The sequence below is a fragment of the Amblyraja radiata genome, chromosome 6 (assembly GCF_010909765.2).
Source record: "Amblyraja radiata isolate CabotCenter1 chromosome 6, sAmbRad1.1.pri, whole genome shotgun sequence".
NCBI classification, from domain to species: domain Eukaryota; kingdom Metazoa; phylum Chordata; class Chondrichthyes; order Rajiformes; family Rajidae; genus Amblyraja; species Amblyraja radiata.
In genome coordinates this window covers 9,591,936-9,617,396 of record NC_045961.1, presented here as the reverse complement: position 1 = coordinate 9,617,396, position 25,461 = coordinate 9,591,936, and the positions used below count along the sequence as shown (strand labels likewise).

Here is a 25,461-nt window from a genome sequence, read left to right as displayed (position 1 = left end):
TCCCCAACCTCCGTAACCCCTGACCCCAACCTCCGTGACCCCCAACCTGCGGAGAGGGGAGGCGGTGAGGGACTGTGTGGGATGTGGGCCTCAGCCAGTGACCCAAGGGGGGCGGGGAGTCCGAGCCTGGCAGGGGGAATGGTGAGGTGTACCTCCTCACAGTCACAGAGTCAGGTGGGGGAGGGCGCTCGCTGCCTTACCTTATGGAGTGCAGGGCCCATGACTGGCACCAGGAATCCATTGTGCACGTACTCCACCAGCTGGTTACGGACCAGAGGATGAGCAACCTGTGCAGAGCAGAGAGCCCCGGTCAGCATCAGCCCAACCTGCTCCCATACACCAGCCCTCCCTCCTCCCACCAACAGCTAACGGCACTTCAAACAGAACACAGTGCTGGAGCATAGCCTATGCTAAACTCCCCAAACCCCTGGATTAGATCCACCTTGTAACTCCCAGGGATCTGTTAGACAATAGACAATACACAATAGGTGCAGGAGTAGGCCATTTGGCCCTTTGAGCCAGCACCGCCATTCAATGTGATCATGGCTGATCATCACCAATCAGTACCCCGTTCCTGCCTTCTCCCCATATCCCCTGACTCCGCTATCATTAAGAGCCCTATCTAGCTCTCTCTTGAAAGTATCCAGAGAACCTCGGAACCAGAGTATCCACAGACTCATCACTCTCTGTGAGAAAAAGTGTTTCCTCGTCTCCGTTCTAAATGGCTTACTCCTTATTCTTAAACTGTGGCCCCTGGTTCTGGACTCCCCCAACATCGGGAACATGTTTCCGGCCTCTAGCGTGTCCCAAGCCCTTAACAATCTTATATGTTTCAATGAGATGCCCTCTCATCCTTCTAAACTCTGTTATTCTATATACAAACTCCACGGACCCCCCAGGTTGGGGGGGGGGGGGGGGGGGGGGGTCAACAACGTGGAAGCGTATGTGTGCAGTTAACATAGAAAATGTAGAAACATAGAAAATAGGTGCAGGAGGCGGCCATTTGGCCCTTGGAGCGGTTAATGGGAAAGAGAGTGCAGAAAAGGTCACTTCAAAGGTCTTCTTCTTCTTGCGTATGGCGTGCACAGCCTAAAGTTGTAGGACAACTTGTTCTATTTCATCTTATTTGTTTGTGCACGCCAGGTTGATTGCATTAGTCGAAACAGGGCGGACCACGTGAAGGTTGCAATCTCCCACCCATGTCAAAGGTCAGTGTACAAAATCATGAGAGGAATAGATCGGGTAGATGCACAGAGTCTCATGCCCAGAGTAGGGGAATCGAGGACCAGAGGACATAGGTTTAAGGTGAGGGGAAAAAGATTTAATAGGAATCTGAGGGGTAACCTTTTCACACAGGTGGGTGTATGGAACAAGCTGCCAGAGGAGGTAGTTGAGGCTGGGACTATTCCAACGTTTAAGAAACAGTTAGACATGTATAGGAGAGGTTTGAAGGGATATGGACCAAACGCGGGCAGGTGGGACTAGTGCAGATGGGACATGTTGGCTGGTGTGGGCAAGTTGGGCCGGAGGGCCTGTTTCCACGCTGTATCACTCTATGACTAACAGGGCAGGGGAATGGGAACCAATGCAAGGAGACAGAGGGATATAAAAGGGGGACAGAAGCAGCAGGTAGAAGGGAGAAAAGAAAAACAAACCTGAAAGCTTTGTGCCTTAATGCGAGGAGCATTCGTAATAAGGTGGATGAATTGAACGTGCAGTTAGTTGTTAAGGAATATAATATAGTTGGGATTACGGAGACATGGCTCCAGGGTGACCAAGGCTGGGATCTAAACATGCAGGGGTATTCAATATTCAGGAAGGATAGACATAAAGGAAGAGGAGGTGGGGTGGCATTGCTGGTTAAAGAGGAGATTAATGCAATGGCAAGGAGAGACATTAGCTTGGATGTTGTAGATTCAGTATGGGTAGAACTGTGAAATAACCAAGGGCAGAAACCGCTTGTTGGAGTTGTATACAGACCACCAAGCAGCAGTAGGGAGGTTGGGGATAGCATCAAGCAGGAAATGAGGGATGTGTGTAGCAAAGGTACAGCAGTTATCATGGGTGACTTTAATCTACATATAGATTGGGCCAACAAAATTAGTAATGGCGCTGAGGGGGAGGATTTCCTGGAATGTATACGGGATGGGTTTAAAAACCAATATGTAGAGGAACCGACTAGAGGGCAGGTCATCCTAGACTGGGTATTGTGTAATGAGGAAGGATTAGTTAGTGATCTTGTTGTACAAAGCCCCTTGGGCAGCAGTGACCATAATATGGTGGAATTCTGCATTAGGATGGAGAGTGACACGGTTGGTTCAGAGACTAGGGGCCTGAACTTAAAGAAAGGAGACTTTGAAGGTATGAGACGGGAATTGGCTAGGATAGACTGGCAAATGATGCTTAAAGGGTTGACGGTGGAGAGGCAATGGCAAAGACTTAAAGACCGCATGGATGACTTACAACAATTGTTCATCCCTGTCTGGCGAAAAAATAAAACGGGGAAGGCGGCTCAACCGTGGCTAACGAGGGAAATCAAGGATAGTGTTAAATCCAAGGAAGTGGCATATAAATTGGCCAGAGGAAGCAGCAAACCAGAGGACTGGGAGAAATTTAGAACTCAACAGAGGAGGACAAAGGGGTTAATTAAGAGGGGGAAAATAGAGCATGAAAGAAAGCTTGCGGGGAATATAAAAACTGACTGTTAAAGTTTCTTTAGATATGTGAAGAGGAAAACATTACTGAAGACAAATGTAGGTCCCTTACAATCAGAGACAGGTGAATTTATAATGGGAAACAAGGAAATGGCAGAACAGTTAAACAAGTACTTTGGTTCTGTCTTCACTAAGGAAGTCACGAACAATCTCCCAGAAATACTAGGGGGCCGAGGATCTAGTGGGAGGGAGGAACTGAAGGAAATGGTGTTAGGTAAACTATTGGGATTGAAGGCAGATAAATCCCCAGGGCCTGATGGTCTGCATCCCAGAATAGTCAAGGAGGTGGCCCTAGAAATCATGGATGCATTGGTGATCATTTGCCAATGTTCTCTCGACTCTGGATCAGTTCCTGTGGACTGGAGGGTAGCCAATGTAACTCCACTTTTTAAGAAAGGAGGGAGAGAGAAAATGGGGAATTATAGACCAGTTAGCCTGACATCGGCAGTGGGGAAGATGTTCGAGTCGAATATTAAAGATGAAATAGCAGCGCATTTGGAAAGCAGTGACAGGATCGGTCAAAGTCAGCATGGATTTATGAAGGAGAAATCATGCTTGGCTAATCTTCTGGAATTTTTTTGAGGATGTAACAAGTTACAAGTGCCGTCACGGTGGCGGAGTAGGGCGGTCACGGTGGGGCAGCGGTAGAGTTGCTGCCTTACAGCGAATGCAGCACCGGAGACCCGGGTTCGATCCCGACTACGGGTGCTGTCTGTACGGAGTTTGCACGTTCTCCCCGTGACCAGCGTGGGTTTTCTCCGAGATCTTTGGTTTCCTCCCACACTCCAAAGAATTACAGGTTTGTAGGTTAATTAGCTTGGTAAATGTAAAAATTGACCATAGTGTGTGGAGATAGTGTTAGTGTGCGGGGATCGCTGGTCGGCACGGACCCGGTGGGCCGAAGGGCCTGTTTCCGCGCTGTATCTCTAAACTAAACTAAACTAAAGTAAAACTAGAATGGATAAGGGAGAGTCAGTGGATGTGGTGTATCTGGACTTTCAAAAAGCCTTTGACAAGATCCCACACAAGAGATTAGTGTGCAAAATTAGAGCACATGGTATTGGGGGTAGGGTATTGACATGGATAGAGAACTGGTTGGCAGATAGGAAGCAAACAGTAGGATTTAACAGGTCCTTTTCAGAATGGCAGGCAGTGACTAGTGGGGAGCCGCAAGGCTCGGTGCTGGGATCCCAGTTGTTTACAATATATATAAACAATTTAGACGAGGGAATTAAATGTAACGTTTGCGGATGACACAAAGCTGGCTGGCAGTGTGAGCTGTGAGGAAGATGCTAGGAGGCTGCAAGGTGACTTGGATAGGTTGGGTGAGTGATCAGATGCATGGCAGATGCAGTATAATGTGGATAAATGTGAGGTTATCCACTTTTGTGGCAAGAACAGGAAAGGCAGATTATTATCTGAATGGTGTCAGATTAGGAAAAGGGGAGGTGCAACGAGACCTGGGTGTGCTTGTACACCAGTCACTGAAAGTAAGCATGCAGGTACAGCAGGCAGTGAAGAAAGCCTGTTGGCCTTCATAGGGAGAGGATTTGTGTATAGGAGCAAGTTCTACTGCAGTTGTACAGGACCCTGGTGAGACCACACCTGGAGTATTGCGTGCAGTTTTGGTCTCCCAAATTGAGGAAGGACATTCTTGCTATTGAGGGAGTGCAGCGTAGGTTCACCAGGTTAATTCCCGGGATGGCGGGACTGACATATGAGGAAAGAATGGGTCGACTGAGCTTGTGTTCACTGGATTTTAGAAGGATGAGAGGATATCTTATAGAAACATATTAAGGGATAGATGCAGGAAAAAATGTTCCCCATGTTGGGGGAGTCCAGAACCAGGGGTCACAGTTTAAGAATAAGGGGTCGGCCATTTAGGACTGAGATGAAGAAAAACCTTTTCACCCAGAGAGTTGTGAATCTGTGGAATTCTCTGCCACAGGAGGCAGTGGAGGCCAATTCACTGGATGTTTTCAAGAGAGAGTTAGATTTAGCTCTTAGGGCTAACGGAATCAAGGAATATGGGGAGAAGGCAGGAACGGGGTACTGATTGTGGATGATCAGCCATGATCACATTGAATGGCGGTGCTGGCTGGAAGGGCCGAATGTCCTACTCCTGTACCTATTGTCTATGTTTCTGTGATTAAAACCCTAGGCTGTAACCCACTCCCAGGGATCTGTTATTCTATATATAAACCCCCTGAACCGCTCCCATGGATTTGCTACTCTATATATGATGCCCCCTCTGATCGCTGGATTAGACCCCCTGCATTGCTGGACCCCCCCCCCCCCCCCCCCGTTTGCTGGGGGCCCTGGTGGGTGAGACGGGAGCGGCTCCTACCTGGATGACTGCGTTGCAGAATTCCAGCGAGTTCATGAACATGGTGATGGAGGAGACCCCCATCCAGTCCTCGCGCCGCAGGGCATGCCAGTCGTCTCCCCGCACCTCGATCTTGCGAGGCAGGGAGGAGTAAAGTGCACTCAGCCCCGTGGCCAGCACCTGGTGGGGCAAACACACACAGTCACAGAGTCACTGACACAGGGACACGGAGATACAGAGACACAGAGAGACAAACACACACAGTCACAGAGTCACTGACACAGGGACACGGAGACACAGAGACACAGAGACACGGAGTCACAGAGACACAGAGAGACAAACACACACAGTCACAGAGTCACTGACACAGGGACACGGAGATACGGAGTCACAGTGACACAGAGACACAGGGATACGGAGTCACAGAGAGACAAACACACACAGTCACAGAGACACTGACACACAGGGATACAGAGTCACAGAGACACGGAGACACAGAGATACGGAGTCACAGAGACACGGAGACACAGAGACACAGAGACAGGGAGACACGGAGACACGGAGGCACAGAGACACGGAGACACGGGGACACAGAGACACGGAGACACAGAGACACAGTCACAGACACAGAGTCACAGTCACAGGGACACAGAGACACAGAGACACAGAGACACAGTCACAGGGACACAGAGACACAGAGACACAGTCACAGGGACACAGAGACACACAGAGACACACAGAGACACAGTGACACAGAGACACAGTGACACAGAGACACAGAGACACACAGAGACACAGTGACACAGAGACACAGAGACACACAGAGACACAGAGAGACACAGAGAGACACAGACACAGAGACACTGAGACACAGAGACACTGAGACACAGAGACACAAGAGACACAGAGACACAGTGACACTGAGACACAGAGACACAGAGACACAGAGACACACAGAGACACAGAGACACAGTGACACTGAGACACAGAGACACACAGAGACACAGTGACACTGAGACACTGAGACACTGAGACACAGAGACACAGAGACACAGAGACACACAGAGACACAGAGACACACAGAGACACAGAGACACACAGAGACACAGAGACACAGTGACACACAGAGACACAGAGACACAGTGACACACAGAGACACAGAGACACAGAATCACAGTCACAGAGAGACAGAGATACAGAGACACAGAGATAGGGAGACACAGAGACATAGAGACACAGAGAGATGGTGTGGAAACTTGCCCACACCGAGCAACACGCCCCATCTACACTAGTCCAACCTAGTACTCCTTCCTCCCTCTCCCCGGCCCTTCCGTTTCCTTCCCCTAATCTCCTCAACAACCTCGCTGCCTCCCATTCCCCCTCTCCCACCTCAAACACCAGTGGTTGACAGCTAACAAGATCACAGGACGTGGCTTAGCTGACAGTCCAAGTCATACGCCACAGAAACAGGCCTTGCTGCCGCCCCCCCCCCCCCCCCCACTGCTTCACCCCACCTCTCTTCTACCCAATACCTGTGCCCCGGCAGGTTGCCAACGGTCACCAAACCCACATGTCTCCAAGTCGACAAGGATGACAGGTTATCTGTCTGGCCACTGTTTAGTTTAGAGATATAGCGCCGAAACAGGCCCTTCGGCCCATCGAGTCCGCACCGACCAGCAATCCCCGCACACTAACCATATCATACACACACTAGGGATAATTTACACTTATACCAAGCTAATTAACCTACAAACCTGTGCGTTTTTGGAGTGTGGGAGGAAACTGAAGATCTCGGAGTAAACCCACGCAGGTCACGGGGAGAAGGTACAAACTCTGTACAGACAGCACCCGTAGTCAGGATGGAACCCAGGTCACCAGCGCTGCAAGTGCTGTAAGGCAGCAACTCTATCGCCCAATACTGATATGTCAGTCATACAGCACAGAAAAAGACCCTTTGGCCCAACTTGTCCATGCTAGTCCCAGTTGCCTGTGTTTGGTCCATATCACTCCGAGCTTTAGTAGACACAAGGAACTGTTGATGCTGGTTTACAGAAAAAGACACTAAATGCTGCAATAACTCAGCGGGTCAGGCAGCATCTTTGGAGAACAAGTGGTCTCAAGAAGGGTCCCGACCCGAAACGTCACCTATCTATTCATGATGCCAGATCTGCTGAGTAGACAAAAATGCTGGAGAAACTCAGCGGGAGAGGTAGTATCTATGGAGAGAAGGAATAGGTGATGTTTAAGGGCAAGATCCTTCTCTCCACAGATGCTGGCTGCCTCACCCGCTGAGTTTCTCCAGCATTTTTCAGCCAGTGGCTCTTCTTCAGTTTGGAAGGGCTTGCAAGAATTCACCAGCTACAAGAAGAAAGCCCCCCCGCTCTTTGGACAATCGTCAGCTGACCAACGACCTGAATGAGTTCTACTGCAGGTTTGACAAGCAGAAACGTAACCCTGGTACCCCCTCCCCAACCAACACAGCCAGACCCAAGTCTGCAAAGACTGGACCCCCCTGCACCCACTCCTCCCTATTCACCACTTCACACCTACTTAAAGCAAGACTCCAGTCGGAAAAGACTGGACCCTTTCCCACCCACCCTCATGATGGACCCTCTGCAGTTTGCATATCGGGCCAATAGATCTGTGGATGACGCAGTCAACCTGGGCCTGCACTTCATCCTACAGCACCTAGACCACCAGGGGACCTATGCAAGGATTTTGTTTGTTGATTTTAGCTCTGCATTCAACACCATTGTGCCAGAGCTACTACGCTCCAAACTTTCCGAGTTAACTGTGCCTGAACCCCTCTGTCGTGGATCACCAGCTTCCTGACAGACAGGAAGCAGCATGTGAGGCCGGGAAAGCACATCTCGGACCCGCAAACGCTCAGCATAGGAGCACCGCAAGATGCCTACTCTCCCCTCTCCTTTACTCTCTCTACACCAACGACTGCACCTCCACTAACTCCTCTGTCAAGCTTCTCAAGTTTGCGGATGACACAACCCTGATTGGACTGATCCAGGATGGGGAGGAATCTGCCCACAGACAGGAAGTGTCACAGCTGGCGTCCTGGTGCCGTCACAACAACCTGGAGCTCAATGCTTTTAAGAGTGGAATTGATTGTAGACTTTAGGAGAGCTCCCCCTCCCCTCACCCCACTCACCATCAACAGCATCACAGTCACATCTGTGGAGTCTTTTAAGTTCCTTGGAACCATCATCTCCAAGGACCTTAAGTGGGGGGCTACCATTGACTCCAATCAAAAAGGCACAACAGAGGATGTACTTCCTGCGGCAGGTGAGGAAGCACAATCTGCCACAGGCAACGATGGTCCAATTCTATACGGCCATGCTCACCTTCTCCATCATGGTCTGGTTTGGCTCGGCCACCAAGCACGACACCTGGGGGCTGCAGCGAATCGTCCGATCAGCTGAGAAGGTTATTGGCTGCAACCTTCCCTCCATTGACGAACTGTACACTGCAAGGGCCAGGAAGCGAGCGGGTAAGATCATCTCTGACCCCTCTCACCCTGGCCACAAACTCTTTGAATCACTTCCCTCTGGAAGGTGACTCCGGACTGTCAAAGCTGCCACAGCCAGACATAAAAGCAGCTTTTTCCCACGAGTAGTAGCTCTAAACAATAACCAAAAATCTGTAGCCTCCTTTTAGAAACATAGAAATTAGGTGCAGGAGTAGGCCATTCAGCCCTTCGAGCCTGCACCGCCATTCAATATGATCATGGCTGATCATCCAACTCAGTATCCCGTACCTGCCTTCTCTCCATACCCTCTAATCCCCTTAGCCACAAGGGCCACATCTAACTCCCTCTTAAATATAGCCAATGAACTAGCCTCGACTACCCTCTGTGGCAGAGAGTTCCAGAGATTCACCACTCTCTGTGTGAAAAAAGTTCTTCTCATCTCGGTTTTAAAGGATTTCCCCCTTATCCTTAAGCTGTGACCCCTTGTCCTGGACTTCCCCAACATCGGGAGCAATCTTCCTGCATCTAGCCTGTCCAACCCCTTAAGAATTTTGTAAGTTTCTATAAGATCCCCTCTCAATCTCCTAAATTCTAGAGAGTATAAACCAAGTCTATCCAGTCTTTCTTCATAAGACAGTCCTGACATCCCAGGAATCAGTCTGGTGAACCTTCTCTGCACTCCCTCTATGGCAATAATGTCCTTCCTCAGATTTGGAGACCAAAACTGTACGCAATACTCCAGGTGTGGTCTCACCAAGACCCTGTACAACTGCAGTAGAACCTCCCTGCTCCTATACTCAAATCCTTTTGCTATGAAAGCTAACATACCATTCGCTTTCTTCACTGCCTGCTGCACCTGCATGCCCACTTTCAATGACTGGTGTACCATGACACCCAGGTCTCGCTGCATCTCCCCTTTTCCTAGTCGGCCACCATTTAGATAATAGTCTACTTTCCTGTTTTTGCCACCAAAGTGGATAACCTCACATTTGGCTCTGGTATTTTGTTTAATTCACATGTTTGATCAATAATGTTTTATTATTAATGTTTAATGTTTTATGTATCATTCCTAACTGTCACCGTATGTCATGTTGTCACTTGTGGGCGGAGCACCAAGGCAAATTCCTTGTATGTGAATACTTGGCCAATAAACTTATTCATTCATTCAACTACCTCCTCTGTCAGCACGTTCCATACACACACCCCCCTCTGTGTGAAGAGGTTGCCCCTCCGGTTGCTATTAAATCTCGTGATGGACACTGCCCGGTCCATCACAGATACTCATCTCCCCACCATTGAATCAAATTAGGGACGACAGATGGCACAATGGGCTAAGTGTTCGGCTGGCAATCGGAAGGTAGCCGGTTCGAATCCCTCTTGGAGTGCATACTGTCGTTGTGTCCTTGGGCAAGACACTTCATCCACCTTTGCCTGTGTGTGAATGTGTGTGAATGTGTGTGAGTGATTGGTGGTGGTCGGAGGGGCCGTAGGCGCAGATTGGCAGCCACGCTTCCATCAGTCTGCCCCAGGGCAGCTGTGGCTACAGAAGTAGCTTACCACCACCGAGTGTGAATGAGGAGTGAATGAATAATGCGATGTAAAGCGCCTTGAGTATTAGAAAGGCGCTATATAAATCCCATCCATTATTATTATTATTATTGAAGGGATCTAAGCAGCCGGCCCTTGTCCCACCCCATTGGGTGTGGGGAGGGAGGGTTCGAGCATGTGGAGTACTTGCGACTGAGCAAAGCCCCGCTCAGCCGGAAGTATTCGTCGGACCCAGGCGCCGTAATCCTTCCCGGGAGCCGGTCCCACACAACTTGAGCCGCCTTTCCACTACACCCTTCATCTCCCTCCGAGACGCAGGGAGGCGTGTCCTGTACGGGCTCCTCCTCCACACCCTGCACTTCCTCGCCCTGGTCCACCGTCCGGACACCATATGGCGGTCAGTGTTGCCTTCCGGTCGCGAGGGCGGCCCCCAGTGGGGGTCCCTCTACGCAGGGATCCCCCCCCTCTACATTGGGGACCTGGGGTGGAGGGTACTGCACCGGGGTGTTCCCTGCAACCTGTTTCTCTCGTGGTTCACAGACTCGCCAGGTGCCTGCCACTACTGCTGGCTGGAAGAGTCTGTGTACCACGTGTGTGTGGAGTGTGTGAGGTTGCAGCCCTTTGTTCCATTATCTAATGGGGCTGCGTCCTTGCCATCTGGCTGCACTTCACACCCACCATCCTCATCTCTGGACACCGTGTGCGTAGGGGAAGGGGTAGGGCTGAAGATGTCCCGGTTGGGTTGCTACTGGCCAAGCTGGCCATCCGCGAGTCACGGCGCCAGACGGAAGAGGGCTCTGCCCGAGCCGGCTGCCTGCCCCTATTCCGGGGTTACGGTGGTGTTAGAGAGGGGCTGTCCACGGGCACCCTGGGGGATTTCCGGGACCGCTGGGCACCGTGGGGGAGGGGAATGGATCCTTGACAAGGAGTGTAAGATAGTTGTACAGGTGCACAACCTTTTATCCGAAAGCCTTGGGACCAGACACATTTCGGATATCGGACATTTTCGGGTTTCGGAATGGAAGATTTTTAGCGTAGATTAGGTAGGTAGCGCTGGCGGCTTGGAAAGTCTGGAGCGGCTGCCTCCTCCCCGGAGACCGCGGAATCATTGTAAATCATTGCTTAAATGTTAGTCAGTTAGTTTGGAGGGATTTTATGTGGTGGGGGTGAAGGGGGGAACTTTAATTCTTAGTCCCCTGGCTGGTCAGAGAGGCGGGGAGCGGGCAATGCCTTTCCGGGTCGCCGTGCAGTACTGTGCCGCGGCTCCCACATCACAGAGCTGGGGCTGCGGGTGTCCGGCCGCGCTGGATTTGGATTTGTAGCGCCGCGCAGCCAGGGGTAGAGTTCGCCGTGGTCGGAGCTACAACCGGCGCCGCCCGTGGCTGGACCACCGCAGCCCGGACAGCTGTGGGCCGCCGACTCCCAACATCGTGGAGCTGCGGTGGTCCGGCCACGGGCGGCGCCGGTTGTAGCTCCGACCACGGCGAACTCTACCCGTGGCTGCGCGGCGCTACAAATCCAAATCCAGCGCAGCCGGCCACAGCCCCAGCTCCACGATGTTGGGAGCCGCGGCACAGCGGTCCGGAGCTTACTGCACGGCGACCCGGTAAGGCATTGCCCGCTCCCCGCTTCTCCGACCAGGTAGGGGACTAAGAATTAAAGTTCCCCCCAAAAGCCCACCAAACTAACTGACTAACATTTAAGCAATGATTTACAATGATTCCTACCCTTCCGCGCAATATACACTCACCCAATATACTCTCACCTTCTCTTTTACGAATGGGGATTTAGTTCCCCTTTGTTGGAGGACCGACCGGAGGTTCCGCTGTCACCTCTGCAGGCCGCCCTCGGTGAACGTTTTCAAGGACCTTTCTTCAAGGACCGAAAAAATGTCCGCTATTCGGAGGTTTTCGTTATTTAGATCTTCGGATAAAAGGTTGTGCACCTGTATAATAGTTTATCATTTGTCGGTGGTGGATCCTGTTTTGTATGTTACTGTACTGTATATATTATTTAATATTTGACTAAATATCTTTGATTGTCAAAGTAAATAAATAAATAGGTATTGAGGGGATCTAGAGAGCGGTGGACAATGCCCGGTCTATCGCGGGTACTGACCTCCCCACCTTTGAAAGGATCTACAGGTTCAAAAAGGCAGCCACCATCGTCAGAGACCCACACCACCCTGGCCACGCTCTCATCTCACTGCTACCATCGGGGAAGAAGGTACAGGAGCCTGAAACCCGTGAGCTCCAGGTTCAAGAACAGCTTCTTCCCAGCCGAGATTAGGATGAGGGGGGGGCCTCATTGAAACATACAGAATAGTGAAAGGCCTGGATAGAGTGGATGTGGAGAGGATGTTTCCACGAGGACCAGTGGGCACAGAATTATAGGGCATTCTTTCAGGAAGGAGATGAGGAGAAATGTCTTTAGTCAGAGGGTGGTGAATCATATAACCTTATGAACCATCTGGCTGTTGCACAACACTAACCACAGCCTTACTCAGTGCCGAACCACTGGACTTTACACCAGTATGTTTGCTTATGTACTTTGGTATGGTCGAGTATACTTGGAGTAAGTGATAAGCTAGGGCTGATTTATTTGTTGTTGCGTCTAATGGGCCTGTAAAGTGGCAGCAAGTTGCAATTTGATTGCTGCAGTCCATGTGAAGATAAACGCTCCTGCCTCTTGAATTGCTGAACCTGAGCAGCCGAGTCAGGGTGCAGCTTCCAACCAGCGTGTTACAATCAGAATGTATCAGCGCGCCTGTAAACTAATTGCATTCAAGAGAGTTGGGCTAACGGATTCAAGGTGTATGGGGCGAAAGCAGGAACGAGGTACTGATTTTGGATGATTAGCCATGATCATATTGTACAGTTGACCTCCCCCTCTCTGATCACCATCCCCCCTGACCTCCCCTCTCTGATACCGAACGGTCTGTCCTCAGCTGAGGCCTCACCTTTGTTCCCCTCCGTCCCCACCTCAATGAGTTCCGTGTCCACCACGATGCGGTGCTCTTCTTCCAGTGCCTACGCATCCAAGCGTTTTTCCATGGGAAGGAGTCCTCGCCCCCCCCAGTGATGACCCCATCTCCCGTCTCCTCTTGAACTCCCCCTCATGGCCATCTTCTGGCGTTAGACCTTTTTATTTTAAACTGCCGGCTGGACGTCAACTTCTCCACTCGCCTGTCTCTCTCTAACCTCTCCCCCCCTGAACGTACAGCCCTCCACTCACTCCGCAACAACCCAGACTGGGTGATCAAACCCGCCGACAAGGGAGGTGCCGTGGTAGTCTGGCGCGTCGATCTCTGCCAAGCTGAGGCCACGCGCCAACTCTCGGACACCTCCTCCTACTTACCCCTGGACCATGACCCCACAGACGAGCACCAGGCCACTATCTCTAGCACCATCACTGACTTCATCCACTCTGGCTCCCTGCCCCCCCAAGCCTCCAACCTCATCGTTCCCCAGCCCCACACGGCCCGATTTTACCTTCTCCTCAAAATCCACAAACCTGACTGTCCTGGTAGACCCATTGTCTCTGCCTGTTCGTGCCCTACCGAACTTATTTCCACATACCTCGACTCCATCCTATCCCCCCTGGTTAAATCCCATCCGACCTATGTTCAAGACACCTCAGACACTCTCCATTGTTTCCGGAAATTCCGTTCTCTAGGCCCCCATTCCCTCATCTTCACCATGGATGTCCAGTCACTCTACACCTCCATCCCCCACCAGGAGGATCTCAAAGCCTTCCGTTTCTTCCTCGACCGGAGAACCAACCAATCCCCGTCTACAGATACTCTCCTCCGCCTAGCGGAGCTGGTCCTTACCCTCAACAACTTTTCCTTTGACTCCTCCCATTTCCTCCATATCCAAGGCGTAGCTATGGGCACACGCTTGGGCCCCAGCTATGTCTGCCTCTTTGTAGGGTACGTCAAACATAGAAACATAGAAAATAGGTGCAGGAGTAGGCCATTTGGCCCTTCGTGCCTGCACCGCCATTCAATATGATCATGGCTGATCATCCAACTCAGTATCCTGTACCTGCCTTCTCTCCATACCCCCTTATCCCTTTAGCCACAAGGGTCACATCTAACTCCCTCTTAAATATAGCCAATGAACTGGCCTCAACTATCTTCTGTGGCAGAGAATTCCAGAGATTCGCCACTCTCTGTGAAAAATATTTTTCTCATCTCGGTCCTAAAAGATTTCCCCCTTATCCTTAAACTGTGACCCCTTGTTCTGGACTTCCCCAACATCGGGAACAATCTTCCTGCATCTAGCCTGTCCAACCCCTTAAGAATTTTGTAAGTTTCTATAAGATCCCTCCTCAATCTTCTAAATTCTAGCGAGTACAAGCCGAGTCTATCCAGTCTTTCTTCATATGAAAGTCCTGACATCCCAGTAATCAGTCTGGTGAACCTTCTCTGTACTCCCTCTATGGCAAGAATGTCTTTCCTCAGATTAGGAGACCAAAACTGTACGCGATACTCCAGGTGTGGTCTCACCAAGACCCTGTAGAACTGCAGTAGAACCTGCCTGCTCCTACAATCCTTGTTCGAGGCGTTCCGTGGCCCCATCCCCGACCTCTACCTCCGCTACATCGACAATTGCATTGGTGCTACCTCCTGCACCCACACACAACTCACTGACTTCACCACTAACTTCCATCCGGCACTCAAATACACCTGGACCATTTCCGACACTTCCCTACCGTTTCTAGACCTCACTATCTCCATCGCAGGTAACAGACTTCTGACCGACATCCACTATAAACCTACTAACTCCCATGGCTATCTAGACTACACTTCTTCCCACCCTGCGTCCTGTAAGGACTCCATCCCCTACTCCCAATTCCTCTACGCCGCATCTGCGCCCAGGATCAGCTGTTCCAAACCAGGCCATCGGAGAAGTCCTCATTTTTCAGGGAACGGGGGTTCCCCTCTTCCATTATAGATGAGGCTCTCACCAGGATCTCCTCTATATCCCGTAGCTCTCACTTCCCACCCCACCAGCCGTCAAGGGCAGAGTCCCCCTTCTCCTCACCTTCCACCCCACCAGCCGTCACATACAACAAATAATCCTCCATCATTTTCGCCACCTCCAACGGGATCCCACCACTGGCCACATCTTCCCATCTCCTCCCCTTTCTGTTTTCCGCAGAGACCACTCCCTCCGTAACTCCCTGGTCAATTCTTCCCTTCCCACCCAAACCATCCCCTCCCCTGGTACTTCCCCTTGCAACCACAGGAAATGCTACACTTGTCGCTTTACCTCCCCCCTTGACTCCATCCAAGGACCCAGGCAGTCTTTCCAGGTGAGGCAGATGTTCACCTGCATCTCCTCCATCCTCATCTATTGCATCCACTGCTCTAGGTGTCAGCTGCTCGACATTGGTGAGACCAAGCGCAGGCTTGGCAATCGCTTCGCCCAACACCTCCGCTCAGTTCGCAATAACCAACCTGATCTACCGGTGGCTCAGCACTTCAACTCCCCCTCCTATTCCGAATCCGACCTTTCTGTCCTGGGCCTCCTCCATGGCCAGAGTGAGTCTCACCGCAAATTGGAGGAGCAGCACCTCATATTTCGGTTGGGTAATTTACACCCCAGCGGTATGAACATTGACTTCTCCAATTTCAGGTAGTCCCTGCTTTCTCCCTTCTTCCCCTCCCCTTCCCAGCTCTCCCACAGCCCACTGTCTCCGCCTCTTCCTTTCTTCTTCCCGCCCCCCCCCACCCCCACCAGTCTGAAGAAGGGTCTCGACCCAAAACATCACCCATTCCTTCGCTCCATAGATGCTGCCTCACCCACTGAGTTTCTCTGGCATTTTTGTCTGCCTTGTATAGTGGTGCTAGCTCAAAGGGCCGAATGGCCTACTCCTGCACTTATTTTCTATTTTTCTATGAAACACACGCTGGTAGTTTGTGAAGTACTACCCAGCACATTCGACACATTGCACTCACAATGCAGAGACAACGATCTGCAGGCGCTGGCATACCAAGGAAAAACACAAAGTGCTGGAGTAATTTAGCAGGTCAGGCTGCATCTGTGAAGAACATGGATAGGTGACGTTTTGGTCAGAGACCCTTCTGAAGACCCATGTCTCGATCTGAAACGTCACCTATCCACGTTCTCCACAGATGCTGCCTGACCCGCTGAGTTACTCCAGCACTCTGTGAAACGTCACCTATCCATGTTCTCCAGAGATGCTGCCTGACCCGCTGAGTTACTCCAGCACTCTGTGAAACGTCACCTATCCGTGTTCTCCAGAGATGCTGCCTGACCCGCTGAGTTACTCCAGCACTCTATGCTTTTCCACACATTGCAATCCCAGTCATCTCTCCAGCTCAGTGCTGTGCTCGTTACACAGTCAGTGATGGGGGTCAGAATATCTGTGCTGCACAGATGCACAGTCTGTGCAGCGTGGTGCAGCGGGTAGATCTGCTGCCTTCGAGCACTGGGTTCGATCCTAACTATGTGCGCTGTCTATACGGAGTCTGTACGTTCTCCCCGTGACCATGTGGGTTTTCATCAGGTGCTCTGGTTTCGTCCCACATTCTAAAGACGTACAGGACGTACAGGTTAATTGGCTTAGGTAAAAATTGTAAATTGTCCCTGGTGCAACGTATAGTGTGTACGGCGTGATCGCTGGTCGGCACGGTCTTGATGGGCTGAAGGGCCTGTTTCTGCACTGTATCTCTAAACTAAACATCCAATGATTGAATGGCGGAGTAGACTCGATGGGCCGAATGACCTAATTCTACTCCTATAAGTTGTGAACCTGCGTAGACAAAAGTGCTGGAGAAACTCAGCGGGTGCAGCAGCATCTATGGAGCGAAGGAAATAGGCGACGTTTCGGGCCGAAACCCTTCCGGGTTTCGGCCCGAAACGTTGCCTATTTCCAGAAGGGTTTCGGACCTAAAAGGTTGCCTATGTCCTTCGCTCCATAGATGCTGCTGCACCCGCTGGGTTTCTCCAGCACTTTTGTCCACCTACGATTTTCCAGCATCTGCAGTTCCCTTCTTAAACACTTGTGAATGTGTGACCCCCTTCCCCCCCACTCCCCCCCTCCCCTCACCCTGCCTTCCCCTCCTCCCCCCCCTCCCTCTCCCCCCCTCCGGTACTCACGGGGCAGAAGTAGGAGTTGTTGGCGATGTAACGTCCCACAATGGTGTTCTCGGCCGAGATGGCCATGATGAGGAGCAGGGCGTCGCGAGCCTGCTGGCCGATGGGGCCTTCGCGGTGGATGAAGGGGATGAGGATGGAGAAGACGAGGAGGTTGGCGGGGCCCTGGTCGGTCTGGGTGTGGAAGAAGAGCTCCAGGATGGAGGGCTCGGCGGAGAGGGACACGCACACCTGGTTGAGGAGCAGCACCAGGCTGCCCTCCAGGGCCGGCGAGCGTGGCTCCACGCACACGGCCAGCAGCCGCATCAGGGGGTTGAGCACGGGCTTGTGCCTCAGCAGGGGCTGCTGCGACTGGCTGACCAGCAGGTCGAAGAGCTTCAGCTGCTCGATCTTCCTGTCGTCGTCCAGCTGCCCGCGGAGGTGCCAGCACAGCAGCCGGTCCAGCACGTCCTCCAGCATCACCATCTCCAGGATGGGCCCGATGCCAGTGTCCTCCCGCGGCCGCTCCTCCACCAGCAGGTACATCATCTGGTCGGCGTAGTTGCGCACGGCGCTGCCATCGTCCGCCGTCCGCGGGTCGCGCCGCTCCAGGATGCGGCTCACCTGCAGCGTAAAGCATCACACATGCATCACATGCAGCAAGGCCGCAAGAAACCGCAGCGAATTGTGGACGCAGCCCAGACCATCACGCAAACCAATGGTAGACAAAAGTGCTGGAGAAACTCAACGGTTGCAGCAGCATCTATGGAGCGAAGGAATAGGTGACGTTTCGGGTCGAGACCCGGAAGGGGAAGGAAAGACATTCTTGCCATAGAGGGAGTACAGAGAAGGTTCACCAGACTGATTCCTGGGATGTCAGGACTTTCATATGACGAAAGACTGGATAGACTCGGCTTGTACTCGCTAGAATTTAGAAGATTGAGGGGGGATCTTATAGAAACTTACAAAATTCTTAGGGGGTTGGACAGGCTAGATGCAGGAAGATTGTTCCTGATGTTGGGGAAGTCCAGAACAAGGGGTCACAGTTTAAGGATAAGGGGGTAATCTTTTAGGACCGAGATGAGGAAAACATTTTTCACACAGTGAGTGGCGAATCTCTGGAATTCTCTGCCACAGAAGGTAGTTGAGGCCAGTTCATTGGCTATATTTAAGAGGGAGTTAGATGTGGCCCTTGTGGCTAAGGGGATCAGGGGGTATGGAGAGAAGGCAGGTACAGGATACTGAGTTGGATGATCAGCCATGATCATATTGAATGGCGGTGCAGGCTCGAAAGGCCGAATGGCCTACTCCTGCACCTATTTTCTATGTTTCTATGTCACTGGAGAATTGCAGAACTGAAGTCCAAGTGGTGGATTTCCCGTGGTGAATGGTTCCCCACACTTGTACGAGTCGTGTATGTGAGCGGTCTCGACCCGAAAACGTCACCTATTCCTTCGCTCCATAGATGCTTCCAGGTCTCGACCCGAAAACGTCACCTATTCCTTCGCTCCATAGATGCTTCCAGGTCTCGACCCGAAACGTCACCTATTCCTTCGCTCCATAGATGCTTCCAGGTCTCGACCCGAAACGTCACCTATTCCTTCGCTCCATGGATGCTGCCTCACCTGCTGAGTTTCTCCAGCAATTTTGTCCACCTTGGATTTTTCCAGCATCTGCAGTTCTTTCTTAAACATCACGCACACCAACCACTGTTTCCTTTTTCATCGTGACTTTTTTGCATATCTTTCATTCATTGTTCTTTATCACTCTGCATCAACGTCTATATTTCTTGTTTCCCTTATCCCTAACCAGTCTGAAGAAGGGTCTCGACCCGAAACGTCACCCATTCCTTCTCTCCAGAGATGGATGCTGCCTGTCCTGCTGAGTTACTCCAGCATTTTGTGTCTACCTTCCCTTCCATTGACTCCATTTATACCTCACGCTGCCTCGGCAAGGCCAGCAGCGTAATCAAGGACCAGTCTCACCCCGGTCACTCCCTCTTCTCCCCTCTCCCATCAGACAAAAGGTGTGAAAACCAGATTCAGGGACAGTTTCTTTACAGTTACAGTTTAGTTTATTGTCACGTGTACCGAGGTACAGTGAAAAGCTTTTGTTGCGTGCTAACCAGTCAGCAGAAAGATTATACATGAGAATAACTGAGTTATCCACAGTATAGATATACATGATAAAGGGAATAACATGAATAAAGTTTAGTGTGAGATAAAGTCGGTAAAGTCCGATCAAAGATAGTCAGATGGTCTCCAATGAGGTAGATAGTAGCTCAGGATTGCTCTCTTTTTATGGTAGGATGACAATAGACAATAGGTGCAGGAGTAGGCCATTCGGCCCTTCGAGCCAGCACTGCCATTCAATGTGATCATGGCTGGTCATCCACAATCAGTACCCCGTTCCTGCCTTCTCCCCATACCCCCTGACTCCGCTATCTTTAAGAGCCCTATCTAGCTCTCTCTTGAAAGTATCCAGAGAACCGGCCTCCATCGCCCTCTGAGGCAGAGAATTCCACAGACTCACCACTCTCTGTGTGAGTAAGTGTTTCCTCGTCTCCGTTCTAAATGGCTTACCCCTTATTCTTAAACTGTGGCCCCTGGTTCTGGACTCGCCCAACATCGGGAACATGTTTCCTGCCTCTAGCGTGTCCAATCCCTTAATAATCTTGTACGTTTCAATAAGATCCCCTCTCATTTGTACGTTATTCGGCCCTCTGTAAATTACCCTGAGTGTGCAGGGAGTGGATGTGAAAGTGAGCGAGTGTGAATGGGTGATGGGTGGTGGGCGTGGACTCTGTGGGCCGAAGAGTCTGTTTCAATGCTGTATATCTAAACTACACGAGTGAACAGGCATGGAACACCAGCTTTAATGCCGTCACCAATCCCCTGACCAGGTTCTCCGCTTGAATCAGCAGAGCCAACGTGAATGGCGATGGTTTTCAATTGCTGAAGCACTTTAGAGCACTCATCGCACCCACACACTCCAGGACAGGTGTGAACGGGTTGTTGATGGTCGGCATGGACCCAGTGGGCCGAAGGGCCTGTTGCTATGCTGTATCTCTAAACTAAACAAACTAAACTGACATGTTGTTTAAGAAGGAACTGCAGATGCTGGAAAATCGAAGGTACACAAAAAAGCTGGAGAAACTCAGCAGGTGCAGCAGCATCTATGGAGCGAAGGAAAAAGGCATTGTTTTGGGCCGAAACCCTTCTTCAGACTGATTGGGGGCGGGGAGAAGAAAGGAAAAAGGAGGAGGAGCCCGAAGGCTGGGGGATGGGAGGAGACAGCAGGAGGGCTGAGGAAGGGGAGGAGACAGCAAGGACTTACAAAATTGGGAGAATTCAATGTTCATGCCCCCAGGATGCAGACTCCCCAAGCGGAATATGAGGTGCTGTTCCTCCAATTTCCGGTGTTGCTCGCTGTGGCCATGGAGGAGACCCCGGACAGAGAGGTCGGATTCGGAATGGGAGGGGGAGTTGAAGTGCTGAGCCACCGGGAGGTCAGGTGGGTTCTTGCGGACCGAGCGGAGGTGTTCGGCGAAACGATCGCCCAACCTCCGCTTGGTCTCACCGATATAGATCTGCTGACATCTAGAGCAGCGGATGCAATAGATGAGGTTGGAGGAGATGCAGGTAAACCTCTGTCGCACCTGGAACGACTGCTTGGGTCCATTCGAGTCGAGGGGGGAGGTAAAGGGACAAGTAAACTAAACTAACAGGCAGACACAAAACGTCGCCTATTCCTTCTCTCCAGAGATGCTGCCTCACCCGCTGACTTACTCCAGCATTTTGTGTCTACCTTCGATTTAAACCAGCGTCTGCAGTCCTTCCTTACACAAACTAAACTAGCGGCTCTATTAGCCCTGATGTCACCCTGGAGAGTGTGCTGCTCACTTCCTCTGTGGTTACTCAGCTTCCTGAAGTGCCAAGCCCAGAATGGAATGTTTTTCCCAGCAACCGGCCTGTCTCCAGCCTCCCTGGGCCCAACATAACCCCATGTCCAGTGTGTGATCCAGCTGTGTTCAAGGCCAACATTCCAGCGCTCTGCCTCACCACACCAGCAACATCAGTAGATGCGGGAAGAGGTCCTTCGGCCCACTGAGCCTGCTCCACCAATCAACACGATCATGCATAGAGATGCATTGTCATCCCGCATGGAAACAGGCCCTTCGGCCCATCGTGTCAGCCCAAGGTAAGCATGCAGGTACAGCAGGCATTGAAGAAAGCTGTTGGCCTTCATAAGGAGAGGATTTGACAGGAGGAAGGAGGTCTTACTGCAGTTGTACAGGGCCCTGGTGAGACCGCACCTGGAGTATTGTGTGCAATTTTGGTCTCCTAATTTGAGGAAGGATGTTCTTGCTATTGAGGGAGTGCAACGTAGGTTCACCCAGGTTAATTCCCGGGATGGCGAGACTGACATATGATGAAAGAATGGGTCGATCGGGCTTGTATTCACTGGAATTTAGAAAAGTGAGAGGGGATCTTAAAAAAACAAATGAAATTCTTAAGGGATTGGACAGACTAGATGCAGAAAAAATGTTCCTGATGTTGGGGGAATCACAGAACCAGGGGTCACAGTTTAAGAATAAGGGGTCGGCCATTGAGGACTGAGATGAGGAAAAACCTTTTCACAGAGATTTGTGAATCTGGGGAATTCTCTGCCACAGAAGGCAGTGGATGCCAATTCACTGGATGTTTTCAATAGAGAATTAGATAGAGCTCTTAGGGCTAACGGAATCAAGGGATATGTGGAAAAAACAGGAAAGGGGTACTGATTGTGGATGATCAGCCATGATCATATTGAATGGTGGTGTTGGCTCGAAGGGCCGAATGACCTAATCCTGCACCTTATCTCTATGTTTCTATGTGTCGATGTGTTATCAGACCACTGAACATCCTCCCCTAAGCTATGGGGATAGTCCCGATCTCTCAACCTCCCTCATTGTGGAATTATATAACGCCACAACATCTCTGGAGAGAAGGAATGGGTGACGTTTCAGGTCGAGACACTTCTTCAGACCAGAAACCTCACCTAGTCCTTTCTCTTCCAAGATGCTGCCTATCCCGCTGAGTTACACCAGCATTTGCAGTTCCTTCCTGCAATATAACGCTATAACACTTTCTTCACAGCTGTTATCAGGCAACTGAACCATCCTACCAACATCTACAGAGCAGTCCTGACTTATTATGAATGAATGAATCTCTGGAATTCTCTACCACAGAAGGTAGGTGAGGCCAGTTCATTGGCTATATTTAAGAGGGAGTTAGAAGTGGCCCTTGTGGCTAAATGGATCAGGGGGTATGGAGAGAAGGCAGGTACAGGATACTGAGTTGGATGATCAGCCATGATCATATTGAATGGTGGTGCAGGCTCGAAGGGCCGAATGGCCTACTCCTGCACCTATTTTCTATGTTTCTATGAATGAATGAATAAGTTTATTTGCCAAGTATTCACATACAAGGAATTTGCCTTGATGCTCACCCCGCAAGTGACAGTGACATTTAGGAATGACACATGAGTCGATAAACGTTAATAATAAAACATTATCGATTAAACATGTGAATTAAGTAAAATACCAGAGCAAAAGGAGGCTACAGACTTCAGTTATTGAGTAGTGCTACTACTCGTGGAAAAAAAGCTTTTTTATGTCTGGTTGTGGCAGCTTTGACAGTCCGGAGTCGCCTTCTAGCGGGAGGCAACTCCGGACTGTCTACCTCATTGGAGACCTTTGATTTATCTTTGATCGGACTTTTCCTTGCACAAAACATAATTGACATTATTCCCTTTATCATGTATCTGTACACTATGGATTGCATGATTGTAATCATGTATTGTTTTTCCACTGACTGGTTAGCACGCAACAAAAGCTTTTGACTGTACCAATAAACTAACTCAAACTCTATATTCTGCACTCTGATATTTTCCTCCTCGCTCTACCTGCCGTATTGGTGTGCGGCTTGATTGGTAGGATTTGACTGGATCAGATTCAGATTCAGATTCAGATTCAATCTTTATTGTCATTGTGCAGTGTACACTACAGAGGCAACAAAATGCAGTTAGCATCTCACCCAGAAGAGCAACCACAGAATAATGGAACAGTAAAATATATATATGTACATACAGTGACAATAGTGCAATTTTTCTGGGGGAAGGAGTGTCCGGAGGGGGGGGGGACTTAAAACCCCAGACTTAAAACTCATTTTTACTCTCAAGCCTTTCTTGACGTCCTCTGAGGGAGGGCTATATGTATGTATTTATGTATGTACTTAATCTATGAACCAATGTTGTATAATGTTAGTGCCTCCACCAATGTAAAGCACTTTGGCCAACGAGAGGTGTTTTTTAAATGTGCTATAGAAATAAAAGTGACTTGACTTGACTGTGGCATCCTGGTAAATCTCTGCACTGTGCCCAGCCCGGTGATACGTGAAGCTGCCTTACCTGTGCCCAGTGGTTCTTGAACACCATGAGGCAGGTCTCTGGGTCAGCGGTGACTGGGGTGGGCTGCCCTGTGGCACGGCTTGCCTTGCTCCCCGTGTGTCTCGGATTCAGCTTGCTCAGCCAGCTCATTCTCACCTCACGCAGCAGGCACTGGCCAGGCTCGGGGGAGGGCAGGCGTGAAGTGTGGGGGGGAGGCAGAGGGGGTGGAGGGGGGGGGGGGGGAGGGAGAGGAGGGGGGAACAATGGGAGCAGGGGAGGGGGAGGGGGAGGGTAGGAGTGAAGTGTGGGGGGAGGCAGAGGGAGTGGGGGGGGGAGGGGGGGGTTTGGGGAGAGGGGGGGGGGTTGTGAGCAGGGAAGGGGCGAGTGGGTGTGGTGTGGGGGGAGGCAGAGGGGGTGGAGAGGGGGGGGGGGGGTTGGGGGAGAGGAGGGGAGGAACAGTGGGAGCAGGGAAGGGGGGGGGGGTGGGGTGTGACTCCTTCTATCCGGCGAGCTTCCTCCCGGCAGCGGGTATCATCCCGTCTGTCGGTGCCTGGGCTCCATGTTGCTCAGTCTCGCTGCTCTGCTGGAAGCAACGGAGAGGAAAGAGTTAACAGGAGCAGGGCAGAGTGCGTGAGATGTGCAAGTCATCACAGGTCACCGTGGTGCTATGGTCCTCCCTAGATTTAACGCGGACCTCCCACATCGACCCGCAAACCCTTCACAAACTCACAGCAGCACACGGCTGTTAATGTCCGCTCTAAACCGTAATACAATCACTCCACTTGCCAGTCCTAAACTCCTGTACACAGTGACACACTCCCCCGAGACCCCCTGTAACTGACACACTCTCCCCGAGATCCCCTGTAAATAGTGACACATCTAGGATTGACCATAAAACTGACTCACACACACACACACAGAGACACACACACACACACACACACACACACACACACACACACACACACACACACACACACACACACAGACAGACACACACAGACACACACAGACCCCCACACACATGCACGCACACAGACACACACACGCACGCACACACACACACACAGACACACACAGCCACACACACGCACGCACACACACGCACGCACGCACGCACACACACACACACACACACACACACAGACACAGCCACACACACGCACGCACACAGACACACACGCACACACACAGACGCACACAGCCACACACACACAGACACAGACACACACACACACGCACACGCACACGCACGCACACAGCCACACACACACAGACACAGACACAGACATACACACACACGGAGTTTCCCAACAATCATACATACGTTCGTAAGTCACAGAGGCAATATTAGGCCATTCAGCCCATCATTTTTACTCTGCCATTCATTCATTAACACCTGCCTTAGGAGGATACATGTGGTGGAGAGACAAAGTGAGCAATGTGGACCTGTGGAAAAGAACAAGCCAGGAGCTTACAAATTCAAAGGAGAAAATGGAGTTGGATTGGACACACCCTCAGGAAACCTGCCACAAACATCACCTGGCAAGCCCGGAAATGGAACCCCCAAGGAAAAAGGAAAAGAGGTGGCCCCAGGAACAGCTGGAGAAGAGAAGTCCAGGCAGAAGTGTGAGAGTGGGCTCAACTGGGGAGATCTTGAAAGAACTGCCAACAACCGAGTGAGGTGGAGGACATTTGCCAATGGACTAGATGCTCCCTTGAAGAGCAAAGGGCTGAAGAAGAAGATTCAATCATAGCTGATCTATCTTTCTCTCTCAACCCCATTCTCCTGCCTTCTCCCCGTAACCTTGACTGTACTGATGAAGAATCCGTCGATCTCCCCCTCGAAAATACCAA

The 25,461-nt window shown here is 51.0% G+C and overlaps 1 protein-coding gene across 1 annotated transcript in view; it reads right to left on the bottom strand.

Moving 5' to 3' along the window:
- Nucleotides 1–23,845, bottom strand: part of fhip1b (FHF complex subunit HOOK interacting protein 1B) — a 38,467-nt gene extending 14,622 nt beyond the window's left edge. The window contains 4 exon segments of the mRNA XM_033022185.1: nucleotides 201–287; nucleotides 5,062–5,220; nucleotides 17,200–17,799; nucleotides 23,626–23,845. Coding sequence (XP_032878076.1) covers nucleotides 201–287; nucleotides 5,062–5,220; nucleotides 17,200–17,799; nucleotides 23,626–23,754 — 975 coding nt within the window. The 5' untranslated portion in view covers nucleotides 23,755–23,845.
- Between the last annotated feature and the right edge of the window lie 1,616 nt (nucleotides 23,846–25,461).